This window comes from Eurytemora carolleeae, unplaced genomic scaffold, assembly GCF_000591075.1.
Source record: "Eurytemora carolleeae unplaced genomic scaffold, Eaff_2.0 scaffold804, whole genome shotgun sequence".
NCBI lineage: Eukaryota > Metazoa > Arthropoda > Copepoda > Calanoida > Temoridae > Eurytemora > Eurytemora carolleeae.
The window spans coordinates 66,921-83,700 of NW_019396695.1; the positions used below are offsets into that span (position 1 = coordinate 66,921).

General features: G+C 30.6%; 1 protein-coding gene across 2 annotated transcripts in view; it reads right to left on the reverse strand.

Annotated features, from left to right (window-relative positions):
- Window positions 1-294: 294 nt before the first annotated feature.
- LOC111707482 (tereporin-Ts1) overlaps window positions 295-16,780 on the reverse strand; it is a 30,804-nt gene continuing 14,318 nt past the window's right edge. For both annotated transcript variants that reach the window (XM_023480589.1, XM_023480590.1), the window contains 8 exons: window positions 15,662-15,699; window positions 12,208-12,233; window positions 11,405-11,502; window positions 7,576-7,660; window positions 4,605-4,650; window positions 1,536-1,626; window positions 884-932; window positions 295-432 (listed from right to left, as the gene is read on the reverse strand). In XM_023480589.1, coding sequence (XP_023336357.1) covers window positions 364-432; window positions 884-932; window positions 1,536-1,626; window positions 4,605-4,650; window positions 7,576-7,660; window positions 11,405-11,502; window positions 12,208-12,233; window positions 15,662-15,699 — 502 coding nt within the window. In that variant the 3' untranslated portion in view covers window positions 295-363. The remainder of the gene's footprint in view (window positions 433-883; window positions 933-1,535; window positions 1,627-4,604; window positions 4,651-7,575; window positions 7,661-11,404; window positions 11,503-12,207; window positions 12,234-15,661; window positions 15,700-16,780) is intronic.

The following is a 16,780-nucleotide window of genomic DNA, read 5'->3' on the forward strand; positions in this document are numbered from 1 at the left end:
ATGGCCCAACTTAAATATTTAAAATGTATGGCCCAACTTAAATATTTAAAATGTATGGCCCAACTTAAATATTTAAAATGTATAGGCCAACTTAAATATTTAAAATGTATAGCCCAACTTAAATATTTAAAATGTATGGCCCAACTTAAATATTTCAAATGTAAAACCCAAACCCAAAACTAAACCCAAACTAAAAAGTATATTTGATACTAAATGTAAAAATCTACATTATTGATTTTCAAGACAATTATTAATTGATGTGAGGATCAACGAAAGAACTATTTTAAGAATATTCCAATAGAATTTATTAAATTATTAAAGATTAGCAAGTATCAAAATAACATCATCACAACTCTTGCAATATCACAGAACAACAGCTATTAATAACACATTAATAATTAATATGAAAACAATGGCAGGACCGGACATCTCCTAAAATCATTGATATTAATTTGTATTTTCAATCTAGAAACCTAATTTTTATTGGAAATAAATTAAAGGGGGTTCTAACGTAATGTATAAGGACCGTTTACGAATTTCAAGTGATAATCAAGTTAAAGAGTTGCATGCCCCATGTACTCTGTTTGAGAGCAAAGAACAACTCAATAGTTTTTAATGTAGGTTTTCAAAAAAAGTAACTTACGGATTTATGCAGCAGAGACAGAGGTAAAATTGACAAAATTAATCTCTCTTTGATAAAACAAACAACGCCAAGAAGCGTCCTAACTCAGGCATGCAGGCTGCAGGGTTCTCTTATATATAACATAAACTACCGATAACATCGGGAATGGAAAAATCTTGAAAAAGTTTTTAAAAATTAAAAATATTTAATCTCACGTTTTTTGTTGAAAAAAATGTATTTTTGAATTTAAACAATGATTTCCTTTTCAGCTCCAGCAGTAACACTTGCAGCCTTTCCCTCGGCAACCTCCCTGTATAGTATCATTATTATTAATGATGATTACAGTAACAATTTAAATGATAATAATACACGACCGTAGGATTTAATTTGATCTTTTGCAATATATAATTAACTATTATTGCTAATAAAAGATATTAAAAGGATTTACTGAAGTGAATAAATCAATTTTATGAAAATAAATTCATAAAATTTATTTGTTTTTTTTTGTGGGTTAATTTTACAGTTTTGGACCAATAAGGTAAGTTTGTATGGTAAAAATGTTTAAAGATATTGTACATTTTTTATATTTCCACCCTAGATTATTTGCTCTAACAGAGTTCAAAGTTTTAAATCTTCTAAGATTGCAAAGACAAGGAAATAGAAAATTTTAGTTTGCGGCAGAATTTTTGACCAATTTTTTAAAGCTCTGTGAAAATTTGCTTTTAATCTTTGCGCAGAAATGCGCATTTTAACGGCGCACGAAATACCAAATGTATATACAAAAATAAACCTATAAAAATATATATATAAATACAAAAATAAATCAATAAAAAATACTTTTCAAATACAAAAATAAACCAATAAATGGATACATATATATAAATACAAAAATAAACCAATGCAGACGACTAACCTATAAAGACGACTAACAACTGAGGGAGCCAGGTTTGAATGCCGCTGAGGAACTACAGATATATTTAGGAGAGGATGATAGGTCCAGGATTCTAGAATATTCTTAGAATCAGATTATCTGGGTTTAAAGGGACTGTAATCGTTGTTTCAAGTAACTCTCCATTAGTAGAGTGTCTGATGCACAAAGGTACTGTTTTAATCTCCTCTGATCAAGGACGACGATGATATTCTTTTTTTTTAGCTAAAAGTTCTTTCGGGAACAATCTGACGTCATTCGCACGAATTTGCTTCGGCACTTAATTTTCAGGTAAAAATGTAATGGAAATTAAATGAGATTTGGTATCTTTCTGAAACGTTGAAAGAAGTCTGTCATATGATTTATTTTGTGCAGATTCTCGTCGTTAGACATCGCAATGCGACGAATTAGAAGGAGGATACGGTAAAAAGTTTCTATAAAAACAATAACTTATAATATACATAAAACATCCCCACCCGGCCACCCCTGGCCCCACATGCTACAGTAAAATAAGAGAATAATTAAAACCCTTTTATTTCGAAAGAAACCTATTTTCGACATTTTTCGCAATAAAGTATAAAGAAAATGAACATAGTGAGAAATTTTTCAGAATTTATCAAATCATGTATTACTGGGATGATAATAACACAAATTTTAGGCAATGGAAAAAATTCTGCATTTACCATGAAGATTTAAATTAAAATTATCATAAATAGAAAATTTTTGATTCTAGTTAACCCCAAATTTGGTTTATTCCGATCTAGACTGTAAACTTTAGAATAGTAAACTCTGGAATAGGAAGACCACTTTAAGGCTCAAGTTAGGACTATAAATAGCCCAATGAGTATGAGATGATGAGACACAGCAATTGTGCAATGTAAACAGACCCAATCAACTGTAGAAGGGGTTTAATAAGTAACTTGTAATATTTGTGTTGTAACAACATCAAATACACATAAATGTTGTTACAATGTTACATATGTCCTATTCGACCGTTTGTTGGTTCTCATTGTAGTAAACTGTATAGTGTATACATATAAATTTTCTGACAAATCTGTGAAACCATGAATTTCAAATTTGATAAAAATTTTATATTTGTTTTCAAATTCTTGAATTCTTTCATGCATCGAGGTTGCCAAGTTTCAGCATGTTTGTCATCTTTCAGACTTTTTTCTTGGTTTAAACTGATTGATGTAAACTTCCTATTGCAAGAGTTTGATTTATATGAGGCAAAGAAATCAAGTTTACAAAACCAAAATCCGGATTTTGTTTATTTTAATTTTTGTTTCTTCCTAAAACTTTTCAGATGAATTTAATGGATTGCTTGGTTGGAAAAAGAAAAGTGGTTACATCGAAAATATTGTTTTCATTGAAAAAATGTTTATATTTTATGCTTAAAATTCGCTAAAAAATTGCCGTGTAACGAGGGAATTTTTGTATTTAGGCATTCGTATATATTTTTTCTTTATCAAAATAAATCTTTTTTAATTAATATTCAATAAAATGTAAATAGCATTTCTTTGGCAACCAATATAGTTTCAAATACACATATTTACATTTGTCCCATTTGATCTTGCTTATACATGGATTACTCGCATTTTCTAAATATACAGTTAAAACTAGTGCCTGATAGTAGTTTTAGTGAACTTGGCTTTATATTACTCCCCCAAGGGCCAAGTTTAATTGTATAAACTAAAATTTTTGACCAAAATTTTGTCAGGATTTTGCTGTATACTCATTCAAAATTAAACATAAGGCGACACTTCAAAACCAAAATGTCAAATGTCAAATAATGCCTAAAAAAACGTTTTTTTTCAAACATTTCCAAGAAAAGATTTTGTTGATCGGCGAAAGATAAGATGTTTCTATAAAAATTTAATTCTGAAGAAATGCGCAAAAGTTGTCTTATTAAAACTGCTTCGTTTTGTAACTCCAACATAGTTTTGAACTGATATGCTAAACAAATTTTTATAGTTTTTTCATGCTATTTTGAAATAAATGAATATTTTAAAAAAATCATTTAATTTAAGAAATGCTGATCATTAGTAAATAAGATGAATGAATAAAATTTAGATTCGATTAATTTAACTAATTTTTAATAATTAAATATATTTTACAGGATTTAAAATCATTTATTTGTGGAATAACAATACCATTGTTGATTTTCATCAATTTCAAATTAAAAGATTTCAAATACAAAAGCATCAAAGTTTTCCAAATTAATAATCTCAGTATGAAAAATGAAATATCATAAATAAATGACTATTTCTATTGTAAAATTTGTATTATTATAGACTGATAACCCCCAGTATTTATACAGTTAGACTGATTTTATTGTAATATTTGTATTATTATAGACTGATAACCCCCAGTATTTATACAGTCAGACTGATTTTATTGTAATATTTGTATTATTATAGACGGATAACCTCCCAGTATTTATACAGTTAGACTGATTTTATTGTAATATTTGTATTATTATAGACTGATAACCCCCAGTATTTACAGTTAGACTGATTTTATTGTAATATTTGTATTATTAAAGACTGATAACCCTAATTATTTATACAGTTAGACTGATTTTATACTAATATTTGTATTATTATAGACTGATAACCCCCCAGTATTTATAAAGTTAGACTGATTTTATAGTAATATTTGTATTATTATAGACTGATAACCCCCCAGTATTTATACAGTTAAACTGATTTTATACTAATATTTGTATTATTAGAGACTAATAACCCCCCAGTATTTATATACAGTTAGACTGATTTTATAGTAATATTTGTAGTATGATAGACTGATAACCCCCCAGTATTTATACAGTTAGACTGATTTTATAGTAATATTTGTATTATTATGGGCTAATAACCCCCCAGTATTTATAAAGTTAGACTGATTTTATAGTAATATTTGTATTATTAGAGATTGATAACCCCCATTATTTATATATTTTGACTCATTATATGTTTATATTAATATACAGGGACTGATTTCTTATTAATATTTGTATTAATATACAGGGACTAATTTAATATTTATATTACTTACCAATATATCCGTAGATAACGAGATGTGAATTCTCGTACATCAAAACCTAAAATCAGAAAAATGTTAACGCAAAGGGATAATAATAGGATAGAACGTTTCTGATTTAGTAAATTTCAACGCGTTTTTTTGGAGTTTCTCTTACAACTGACTTCATTGTCTTTTTCCTTTAAATAGTTAAAAACCTTCAATAAAAAAATAAGTTATCAAACATCTAATGATGGACCTAATAAGAGTAGAAAGGATAAAATCCACCCACCCTTTTTGCGAAGCATGTTTTCTTAACTGTAGAAATATTGAAAACATCAAAAAATTATAATATTGCAATATTGAAAATGTTAAAAATTTCTTGTTGAAAATGAAATTTTATTCCTTTTTGAAGTTTTTTCTTATCAATGTGTTTACTCTGAACTCGTATACATTTTAAATTCTTTGAAAATATTTTATTCTTTAAAGGATTATAGAACTTTATGCACAAATTCTTTACAAAACATAAACATGATAAGCTTCAGTTTACTAATGCTAGTAAAAAAATTATCTGAAAGGGACTGTACACGTAATTTACGTTTTAAACTGTAAACTTTCAACCCTCATCTTATTATTAAATTTCATTCTGACGGTTTCCTTCTCTGCAGCATAAATGCGCGAGTCACTTCTATGAAGAAACCATAATAGAAAATGATAAATGTTAAGGTAGAACAACTAGAATATCTCATAATAGATGGGCACTTGAAATGTTGCCAACAGCCCTTTTGAATTAAAGCTATGTAGTTAGTTCGTTATGAAAGTCTTGCCAAATGTTGGTCACTTTCTTTATTTTATTAGACTAGGTTTAAGTCTTATTTGACTACTACATACATTATTACATAAAATTAAAATAAGATAATTGTTGGCATTGTGAAGCCCGTAAAACTGTGGAACAACATGAAGACGACATGTAAGCAATCTTATTTATATTTGATTTTGTTATAAAGGAGAAGTTTTAGAATTAACTTATTTCGTGAAATGGGTCGCTGTGGTTCATGTTTATTGGACTATTCAAAATAATAAAAATAATAATAATAATCGTTTTTTTTGATCCAATGCTCCACGGTGGATTAAGCCAGTGGGGTCGGTTAAATAGGCCTAGGATTAGGCCGGGTACTGTAAAGTCTGAACGCGCCATGGGAGTCATAGTTAGCCCTCCGACGGGACTATACCAAGAAAATTTTCCCCTGTCGTATGTTAGTCTGGTTATGGCGTAGTACTGTACCTATAGGATCGGGTCGGTACACGCCGTTATCTGGCAGGCCGGTACAAACTGGGGAGGTCCTGTTCGAATTCAAATTTTATACGGCCCAGAGTGGCTCGAGTCTATTTCACCAATAAAAGTTAAGTTAAGAAGTTAAGCTTTTTCTAGAGTAAAGGTTTTTTAGATTGACACTCAGAAATTTTGAATGTGATATTTGATTCAAAATCATGTTTTAGATTTGTTCCATCATGTAATGAAACATAGGTTTCACATCTGATAATTATTTTTAAATGTGCACAAGCAAAATGCTTCCCCCCCCCCTTTCGCCTAGTTTCACTGAAGCCTGAAATAATTAGTTTGATGAAAAGTAAAGCTTAAGTCCTAATTAAATACATAGGAAAGGAAAGGAGAGGGGAGGGGGGCATTCATCTTTATATGATATAACGGATTTATTTTGAATGCATATACATATTTAGAATTCCAACATAAACCTTTGAATTGAAAATTTCTGATTTAAAGATTTAACAAGGCTCTAAACATTCAAATAGAACCAGGAAAGTGAAAACAGAAAATATTATAATATGAAAAAAAATATGAACCATTAAATTTAAATATGAATATTTTTTATATAACTTCTCGTGCTTAAAACACGAAACAATTTGTACAGCAATAAAAATGAAAAAAAATGAATCTGTGTTTTAATAATTAGATATGAATAATTACATATATATAAATCAATTGACTTTTCGGTGTCGTTTCCACTACTCAAATATTAGGTTTTTCGGATTGTACGAAAAATCTGATCATTTATGCAAAAAAGCACATTACTTCAGTTTCTCCCATGGTCAGATTTAGAGCTTTCTAAAACATCAATGAATTTTCTTACAATCATGATAAACAGATTTGATATTTTTTTTATTAAATGGTTTTACTGGGTTTCTCTTAATTTTTACAAAATAATCCCATGATTGTGAAAATTATGGCTTTTTTGGGCTAAAAATAGGAAAAATCATTTTTTTTCTTTACTTCTTATTTAGAAACCCTTAAAGATATATGCTGTTTAAAATGGTGAACTTGTTTTTTCATGACTTCAAGATAATTTACATTTTGAAAGTGCTAGCACTAAAGCTGAAATGTGCTTTATGCGCATAACGCATAAAGCTATATAACTTTAAGCCAATTAAGCCAATTTTTGCTTTTGCATTTATTTTTCTTGGATTTACACATTAGATTTAGTTCTCAAATATTTGGTCAAGTAAAAATTAACAATGTACAGATTTTTTGTACAATTTGATAAATCCGAAAAAATTTGAGTAGTATTTAGAAAATTAAAAACTAACTTAATGTAAGGATGAATAAACGGATGAATGATCTAATGAATGAATAATGAAATAAATGAATAATGAACTAAAGATTGGTATGAATAATTAAATGAAACAATTAATAAAATGAAAAAATGGGAAAGGATGAATGAGAGAATGAATTTAAGAAAGAATGTAAAATGAATAAAGGATTTACAGCAAGGAAGGATGAAGAAATAAATGAATGAATATATTTTTCCTGCTCCCAATCCTCTAGAATGACTGAAGAATTGAACGCAACGATGAGTGAATAAAAGGATGGATAAATAAATAAATGAATATAGTTTTTCTGCTCCCAATCCTCTAGAATGACTGAATAATTGAATGCAAGGATGAGTAAATAAAAGGATGAATGAATAGATAAATGAATGAATATATTTACCCTGCCTCCCAGCCCTCTAGAATGAGGGCCCTGATCTGAATAATACATCTTATTGAACCAAAACTTCGATGTTTTAAAGACTCCACTAGACGACAAATATCTCAAGATCTATTTTAAAATATTTAATCTGGACCAAGATCTTACTTCATTTGCATAAAATTTTAGAATTAAATGTTGAATTATCAAAAATTAACATAGTTTCAAATTTCAATATAAGAAGAAAACCAGTCATTCATTTTAATCCTATCTTTTATGCAATCTTAAACCTAATCTACAGTAACTAAGTCATAGATATGGAAAGGGATACAAAAGAGATTAATGCGAATGTTTATAGGATTGAACGACGAGAGACAATAAATCGATAAACAAGAGAATTGAATTAAGTATAGATATGGGAAAGGATGAACGAATTGAGTAGACATTAGAGAATAGAATACACAAGTTATGAAAGACAAGATCGAATGGATATGGGATGAGATGAATGAGAGCAAAAAAAATAGATAAGGGATGGGATATATGAGAGGGTAGAATAGAATAGATATGAGATGAAAAATAAGATAAAAGAGTCTTTATTTCTTATCTATTAACTATTCAAGATCTATTAAATTCAACTTTTTCATCCATCTCAAGGATGTAAGGCAAGGAAAGTCATTTCAGAAGTGTACACATCTTTAGTACTGCATTGTACTGTCTCTGGGCGCTAATGTAAACACAAGACGGATGTCGAAGTCTGACATGGGATCCATCATTCACATAAAAAATCAATGAAATATTCTGGTCATAGGAAATTATTATGTGAATTATCAAAATTATCAAAATTTAATGCTTTTAACCTCCTCGGATACTAAACGAACACTGGTGCATCTATTCTTGTTTACAAATTCCGCCCTAGAGAACTGGTTTCAATATGTACACAGAGTATACACAACCGCAATTGACTTTCCTTGCCTTAGATTCTTGATCCATCTCGTATATTTTCTATTCATTTCTCTCCTTTATCTCATCCTATCTCCATCATATTCTATCCTCCGTTTCATCCCATCCCATTTGTATGCAATTTCTCATATCTTTCATAATCTCTTCTTCCCATACCACGGCATGTTTCTGTAATAATGTATTAGTTAAACTTTAGATAGAAATACTTCAATGAAGTTTAGGTAAAGTAATTACTTATTAACCAACATTCATAGACGTAGGGAGGTAAATAGGAAAACTGGAGGAATATAATAGTAGGAGAACAGGAGGAATAGGATAGAAGAAGAACAGGAGGAATAGGGTAGAAGAAGAACAGGAGGAATAGGATAGAAGAAGAACAGGAGGAATAGGATAGAAGGAGAACAGGAGGAATAGGATAGAAGGAGAACAGGAGGAATAGGATAGAAGGAGAACAGGAGAAATAGGATAGAAGGAGAACAGGAGGAAAATGATAGAATGAGAATAGGAGGAATGGATAGAAGGAGAACAAGAAGAATTTGGAAGAAGGAGAACAGGAGGAATGAAATAATTGGATAACACGAGGAATAGGATAGAAAGAGAACAGGAGGAATAAAATATAAGGAGAAGAGAAGGAATAGAATAATAAGAGAACAGGAGGAATAAAATATAAGGAGAAGAGAAGGAATAGAATAATAAGAGAAGAGAAGGAATAGAATAATAAGAGAACAGGAGGAATAAAATATAAGGAGAAGAGAAGGAATAGAATAATAAGAGAACAGGAGGAATAAAATATAAGGAGAAGAGAAAGAATAGAATAATAAGAGAACAGGAGGAATAAAATATAAGGAGTGTAGAAATCTAGAAATGGTCCTTGTTTATGATTTCTAAAGGTAAAGCTTCATCTAATATTGCTGACGTGGTATATAGTATTTCAAATTATTCTTAGCACTACCACACGCCATTTTAAAATATTCATAATTTCTTCGTATTCAATTCCATACTGTAGATCTACAGTTCATACAGTAAATACAGCTATCTTGTATCTAGATTAGCTTTAGATCTACCGACACCGTAGAAATGTATATCTACTGTCTATAAAACTAGCTAAATTCGTAATTTACGACCAAGTGCGGGTAAACGGTGGGAGTAACTATGAGTACCCTGGGTAATGCTGGGTTCTCAAACTAGTATTTAAAAGAAATGAGTCTTGGCAACAAAATCTTATTTTCTAATTTCTATATCTCCTTAACCAAATATCCTAGACCTTAGATATTTCAAACTGTGCATTCTGTTAGATCAAATAGTCTAAGTTTGAAATATCAAAGGATTACGCTATTAGGTTAAAATGATATAGAGGTTTAAAAATTGGAGTTTGTGGAAGAGACTCAATTCCTTTATAGAGGTACAAAATATCTAAAGTATATTTACTGTTCTATGTAGATCTACTTGTAAATGCACAAGTTCTTAAATATTTGAAGAAGAAGAAAGGGCAAAGTATGAATTCTAAGAACTTCTCCACATATAAGATAAAACTCTTGGAATATATTTGAATGGATTGAAATGGATTGAATTGTAACTATTCAACCATGCACTCATCTTTCAACACTAATATTTTCATTATTAAACATTCGTCGAGATATCAGTTCAGATGGGGGAAGAGGGGGGAGATGGAGAGGCTAAATTGGGATGGGGTGGGTGGATTTGGTAGAGGATACATGGAGAGATTTAGCTAGGGGCACAATTTAAAACAAAATCTGAGTTTGGGAAGGGGATTCAAGTTTTCGCCATTTTCAAACGATGATAGATATTTTTAACGTTGTTAAATTGTTTGGAGGACTCGTTAAAGGAACTGTAGAAGTTGTTTCAAGTAGATTGCCAAAGGTACATTTTAAAACGCTGTCTGAGCAAAAATGTCGGAAAGAGTTCTTCGCAAAATTCATGCAGCAGACTCTGACAAGAAAATTTACAGAATCTATCTGTGCTTAGATAGAAAAACGACAATATCTTCCTCATATAAAGACTGAAAGGTTTTGATACTGACGGGTATGTAACTTTTTAAATGAAAAACTACATATATTTGTGTTTCGCTACTTAGCGATTTCCCTAAAGACCTAATATATGTACCGTGTGGTATTTCTCAGGACCGGATCGTAAGACTCCCTTCTCTCAACGCTCTTCATAACAAAAGGATGATAATAAGGTTCCGAACGTTTATTTCTCTGAGTCTTCAATCTAAATAAGTTTAATAAACCCACAGAAAAAGCTTTGAGTGATAAATCATACAAATACAACAAATAATTCACTCAGGCATTAAAAAACTGTGGCTAGGAACCAACAAACACATATATAAATATAAATCATACTATAATCAAAACAATAAGCATAAGTATATATAAAAATAGTTACCACAGTGATCCCAGAATTCTGGACACGGTTAAAACTTGCAAGACGAATAAACATATACTGATATAAATTATTCACTACTCCGCGAGAAATCTTGCGCCTGCGTAGTCAGTCTGTAAACAGTTCCTAAAACTAGTTCTTTCACAATACATTCCGTACAGACCTTCAGGGAGAACTCAGAAATACACAGGGGTGACAAGCAGACTTTATACACGCAGCATGGCTCGCGTAACAATTTGCTTCTAATATAATGAAGATATATGTTTATATGTTCATTATCAAAAAATTAGCTTAGCCATTGAGAAAATGCACATTTATAGCTATACATGCTATGAGTTTTTGTGCAATGATGCCAGCTACAGTTTTTGCGCTATTATTGCGCATATTGCGAATTTCAACTCTACACATTTACACATTAATTTACGCAGGCAAAACTTTCTGTAAGATATGCGATTCTTAAATATTTGGATAAAATACATTGAGATCGTCCCTGTTGTACACCATAGCTATCCCTATGTACGTATCGTGGAGGTTGAGGTTGTACGGTACACTCCACATTACCACTAGGCGGACAGATAATCCAATAACCTTAAATATGGAACTAAAATTATGTACTTCAAAATAAAATCTAATTCAACTTTTTATAAATGAATGTTAACTATTTTAGGATTAATGAATTCAATGAGAGGAGATTTACAAAAGGGACGGGAAACGGAGTTTCAAAGGAACCTCCATGAGGGTAATTTCCGATTAACAACGGTACCCTTTAAACCTTTGACTGTCTATTGAGAACAGAGAGATCTCTGTGTGTAAATCTATTGATACCCTCCTGAATTGCTCTAAAACCTGGTGGTCAAAATTCGGAAGAAAATATTTATTTTCTTCCACGTCTAGAAAGGAAAGTGAATATTAACATTTGTTTAATATAAAACAGCTTGCAAACACAGTATTTAACAATTGAAAGTGTTTCTGTAGATTAATGAGGATAAAATACGACAATCTTGATCAATCAAAGGTTAAAAGGGTAATGTTGGAGATAGGACATGCCGCTCTACACTTGAAATTAGGCCTATAGTCCCTTTAAGAAGAGGTTAGTCAGATTTGTTTACAAATGACTCCGTAGGAACTAGTTTTATTATTAAATATTTACAACTGTTATTTGTTTACAATTAAAAACTAGTTTTCCTAAGCTGTCCTAATACGTCACAGTAAAATATAAACAAAAAATGAATGATAATATCTGAGAAACAAATGGAATAATATTTTATTAAAATTAAAAAGGTAGAATCTGACCTGCCACGAGATTGTACCGCAAGTTCCTAAATATAAAAACAAAAATTAAGCATTTTAAGACGAAGAAAAATATTTCAATTCAGACAAAAATAATTTTTTTTTTATAAATATCTTATATATGTTTGTATGAATTTAAATATTGAAATTAATTAATGAAAAAATTTTAAGAAATGTTTAGATTAAAAAGATAAAAGTTGAAAATAAATAGTTAAATATTTATTAAATCCAAACAATTTTCAGCATAAAAACAAAAAAGAAAAGAAAGCTTTTAACTTCTTTGTCCTTTGTTGCAGCATATCAAAGTGCAGACACAAGAACAAAACAATGAACAATTTCCTTCTTTTTCTTTAAAAAAACTTAGTTTTCATTCATGCATTAGTTTCTTTTAGAAATTTAACCACAAAATTCATAAACCTCTTGATGGAAAGGGGTAGAAGGAAAAGTACAATGGAACGGGATGGAAAGGAGTAGAAGGAAGAGTACAATGGAACGGGATGGAAAGGGGTAGAAGGTAAAGTACAATGGAACGGTATGGAACGGGGTAGAAGGAAAAATACAATGGAACGGGATGGAAAGGGGTAGAAGGAAAAGTACAATGGAACGGAATGGAAAGGGGTAGAAGGAAAAGAACAATGGAACGGGATGTAGAGAATGAAGAGTACAATGGAACGGGATGGAGAGGGGTAGAAGGAAGAGTACAAGGGAACGGGATGGAGAGGGGTAGAAGGAAGCGTACAATGGAACGGGATGGAAAGGGGTTATCAAGACTGGAGTGTAAGGAATTTTGACAGTTACATGACAGATAAAATTTAATAAAGGTCAAGGAAGGATATTTTAGAGAAAAAAATACAGTGGAATCCTACTAACATGATACATATAATACTTAAAAAGAACTTTGTAAGTGGCTTTATGATTTTTATGGAAAAAATCTCAAATTTTCTAATAAAACTAAGATTGAGCTGAGAAGACGTGGTGTCAACACAGGCTTTCAACTTAAAAATAAAAAGATGAAAGTATTTCAACCTTAATTGGATCTAAGTTGGCAGAAAGATAGATAGATATTTATAAGGAGATATCAAAACGTACAAGAAAATTAGATTTCATTTCATTTTTTCCACGCATTATGTCCAGGCAGATTTATGACTAAAGTATTGGTACGCAAAACCAGTTGACAATAAATACTGTTTTGCGCCCCTTCTTTCCTTGTTATTACGTTAGCTTTCATGCATTGTCACTTTTTAAATAATGTCCGTATTATACATTAGGAAACAGCAATGTCTGTTTTTATTAGGGGATTTTCAACAATTTTTGATTCGCATGTTTAGCTGTTTAGTCGTTTATCACATACAAACATACGAGGCAAATATGTAAATAGATGTCTATGATTACAGGTTTTCCCGCGATACATGACAGTTGGTGAAAAGTTTTTAATGTCTTCTTCCATATACTGTACAACTATGGGTCATTCTTTTTCAACTCAGCCATCACATTAAAGTCACCATCATATGTAACAAGTTTTGTAAAAGAACAAGAAAATAAAAAAAAAAATAAAGTTCTCTGTGACCTCTGGTTTGTGATTTATGAATGTTACTTTGTAACAATTTCTCTGTTAAAACTATAGAATAAAATGTTGACCTCGATGTTTAAAAAAATGTAGAACTTCGATTTCCGTAATTTTTTGTATATATGTTCATTTAGTGGTTATTTATAATTATCAAAAGAGTGAACTTTCTGTTTTTGCAAAGTAACAAGATTAAAACACCTTGTATTCGACTAAAAAATTAACAAATTTATGAAATTTATTATAGTTTTCACTGAAAACATCTGTTTCACAGCAAAAAAAAAGCATGCTTTTGATTCAGTAAATAGATTTTGCTGAAAAAAATCTCATTTTTTAAAGATTCTCATTTTTTAAAATAGCTGTTAAAGAATAAATACAAAACCCAAATAAACCAACTTTGATACTAAATTCAAGTTCACACAAATATTGTAAAGAAAAATAGAATTTAAATTTAAAAATAAAAAAATATTATAAATGGGAAATCCTAATCCTAAGTCCCCAATGTCATTTCATCTTATAAACTCACTAGGTCTCCATCAGAGACGAAGAAGTAAGAATTCTCCATGAAGCGTTGCATGTATTCTCGGTAAGAACAATTCTCCGATATTCTGCAGGTTGAGTTAAATAACCGATCCTGATATTCTCTGGGTCGAGTTAAATAACCGAACATGATATTCTCTGGGATGAGTTAAATAACCGAACCTGATATTCTCTGGGTTGAGTTAAATAACCGAACCTGATATTCTCTTGGTTGAGTTAAATAGGCGAACATGATATTCCCAGGGTTGAGTTAAATAACCGAACTTGATATTCTCTGGGTTGAGTTAAATAACCAAACATGATATTCTCCGGGTTGAATTAAATAACCGAACCTGATATTCTCCGGGTTGAGCTAAATAGCCGAACCTAATATTCTCCGGGTGGAGTTTAATAGTTGAACCTGATAATCTCTGATCTGGATTGATTGTTTAGACCTGATATTCTTCGGTTTGGTTTGAATAACAAAACCTGATATTCTCCTGATTGGGTTTACTGAATAAAACTGATATTCTTCGGGTCGGGTTGAATATCCAAACCTGACATTCTCTAGGTTGGTTTAAAGAAATAAACTAATATCCTGCGGATTAGAATGAACAGTTTTCTGCTCAGCTAACTCAGTTTTATGAAACATGTGACAAGTATTTATCATAGAAAACATTTTGTTTCTGGAGACCTTGATAGTTTCCACAGGTTTGTTCATATTTGACTTCAACACGAGGTGCTCTTTTACTTGCTACTTCGCAACAATAAAAATACATAAAGTAAACTCTTTTGATAATCATAACTGACTAGTCATTATTCAACGAACCTTCACACAAAAAATTACGAAAATCAAAGTACTTCCTTTTAAACCGGGGTCAAAGTTTTATTTTTAGTTTTATTTTTGACAGAGAAAAATTGATGCAAAACAACTATTTTTACTTTTTTAGATATAGTTATTTTTTTAGGTTTGCAGTTAAAATCATGCCGTTATCTTTAAAAGCAAAAACGTTATACAGCTTTGAAGTTTCCGAGGTCAGTCTGGAGGCTGAAACTTTGGAGGCCCACAACTTACACAGGTCACAACAGAAACCTTCGGATTCCGGAAATTTTTTATTTTGCAAATTCATTCAAAAATCGGAGAGAGTCACTTCCTCACTTCCTTAATTCATTATTTTAGGCTGACTTGAAAAAGAATGACCGCAAGATATTAAATAAAGACTTTTTGTCGTATATTTCGTTGAAACAAATCTTTTTCTCAAATAATTTAAATTTGAAATCAATTTTACTGTAATATGACTGCCGTTTGATATTTTATTATGAACCATTCACCATCCGTCATGTTTCGTGAGACACCCTGTAGATGAATCGAACCTGAGAAAACTCTTGAAGATGCTGCCACCATCACCTCTCTACAATATAAAAACAGGAATTAGTAATATTTCAGTCATTTTGTAGAACAATTTTTTGTCATACAACGAATATAATTTCAGATTGGCAAAATGTTTCTCAAAAAATTAAAAAATATCAGTCAGCGCGCATCAATTCAGAATTTCACACCAAACTAAACTGTCTATTGGAGTTGCAACCCCTTCAGACGTTAACTATTTTTTCCCTACGCTTATAAAAACAGAGAGTACGTATCAACTGATGTAAAGGAACTAAGTTTTTGCCACAAACTTAAAAAGTCTAATCCCTATATTTCTCCTATCTAAAGATGTTAACCTTTGATGTTTCAAACTATGATTATTTGATCTAACATAATTCATAGTTTGAAATATCAAAGGTCTACAGCATCGGGTTTCAAAGATATAGTGATTAGAAAATAAAAGTTTGTGGCAAAAACTCAATTCCTTTACATCAGTTGATACGAACTCTCTGTACTTATAAGCGTATAGAAAAAATAGCTAACGTCTGAAGGGGTCGCAACTCCAATAGACTTATTAGTCTAAACCTTTAATTGCACTGAAGCCTAATTAACCAAGGAACTATAATATACAGAAACTCAGATATACGCATATTATGTACTGTACACTGTGGGTGGAATGTAAACAAACCCAGTGCTCCCACATTAGTTGACGGAAATGGACTAAAGCTCTGATAAACATGTGATATTACAGTCCAAAAAACACACTAGTTAATATATCAAGCTAGTGTGGATACAAATGCTTTTTGGTTTCAGGTCAATATGGAAAATTTAGTTATGTCAAATGAGATAGTGCCTCTACAGAAGAGAAGCAAGGTAAGAAGATTCCCATTATTCCTTGTTTCCGAGGTTAAACTTTCGGTTCATGTTTTTAAACTATGTAAAAAAATGTTAATGCATACAGATTGTAAATATGTTTCTTTGGAAATAAATGTACAAAACGTCTAAAATAAATGTATAAGACGTCTAAAATAAATGTACAAAACGTCTAAAATAAATGTACAAAACGTCTAAAATAAATGTATTATAAAAGGTTAATGATTTTTCTTTTTTCTCAGATTTTATGT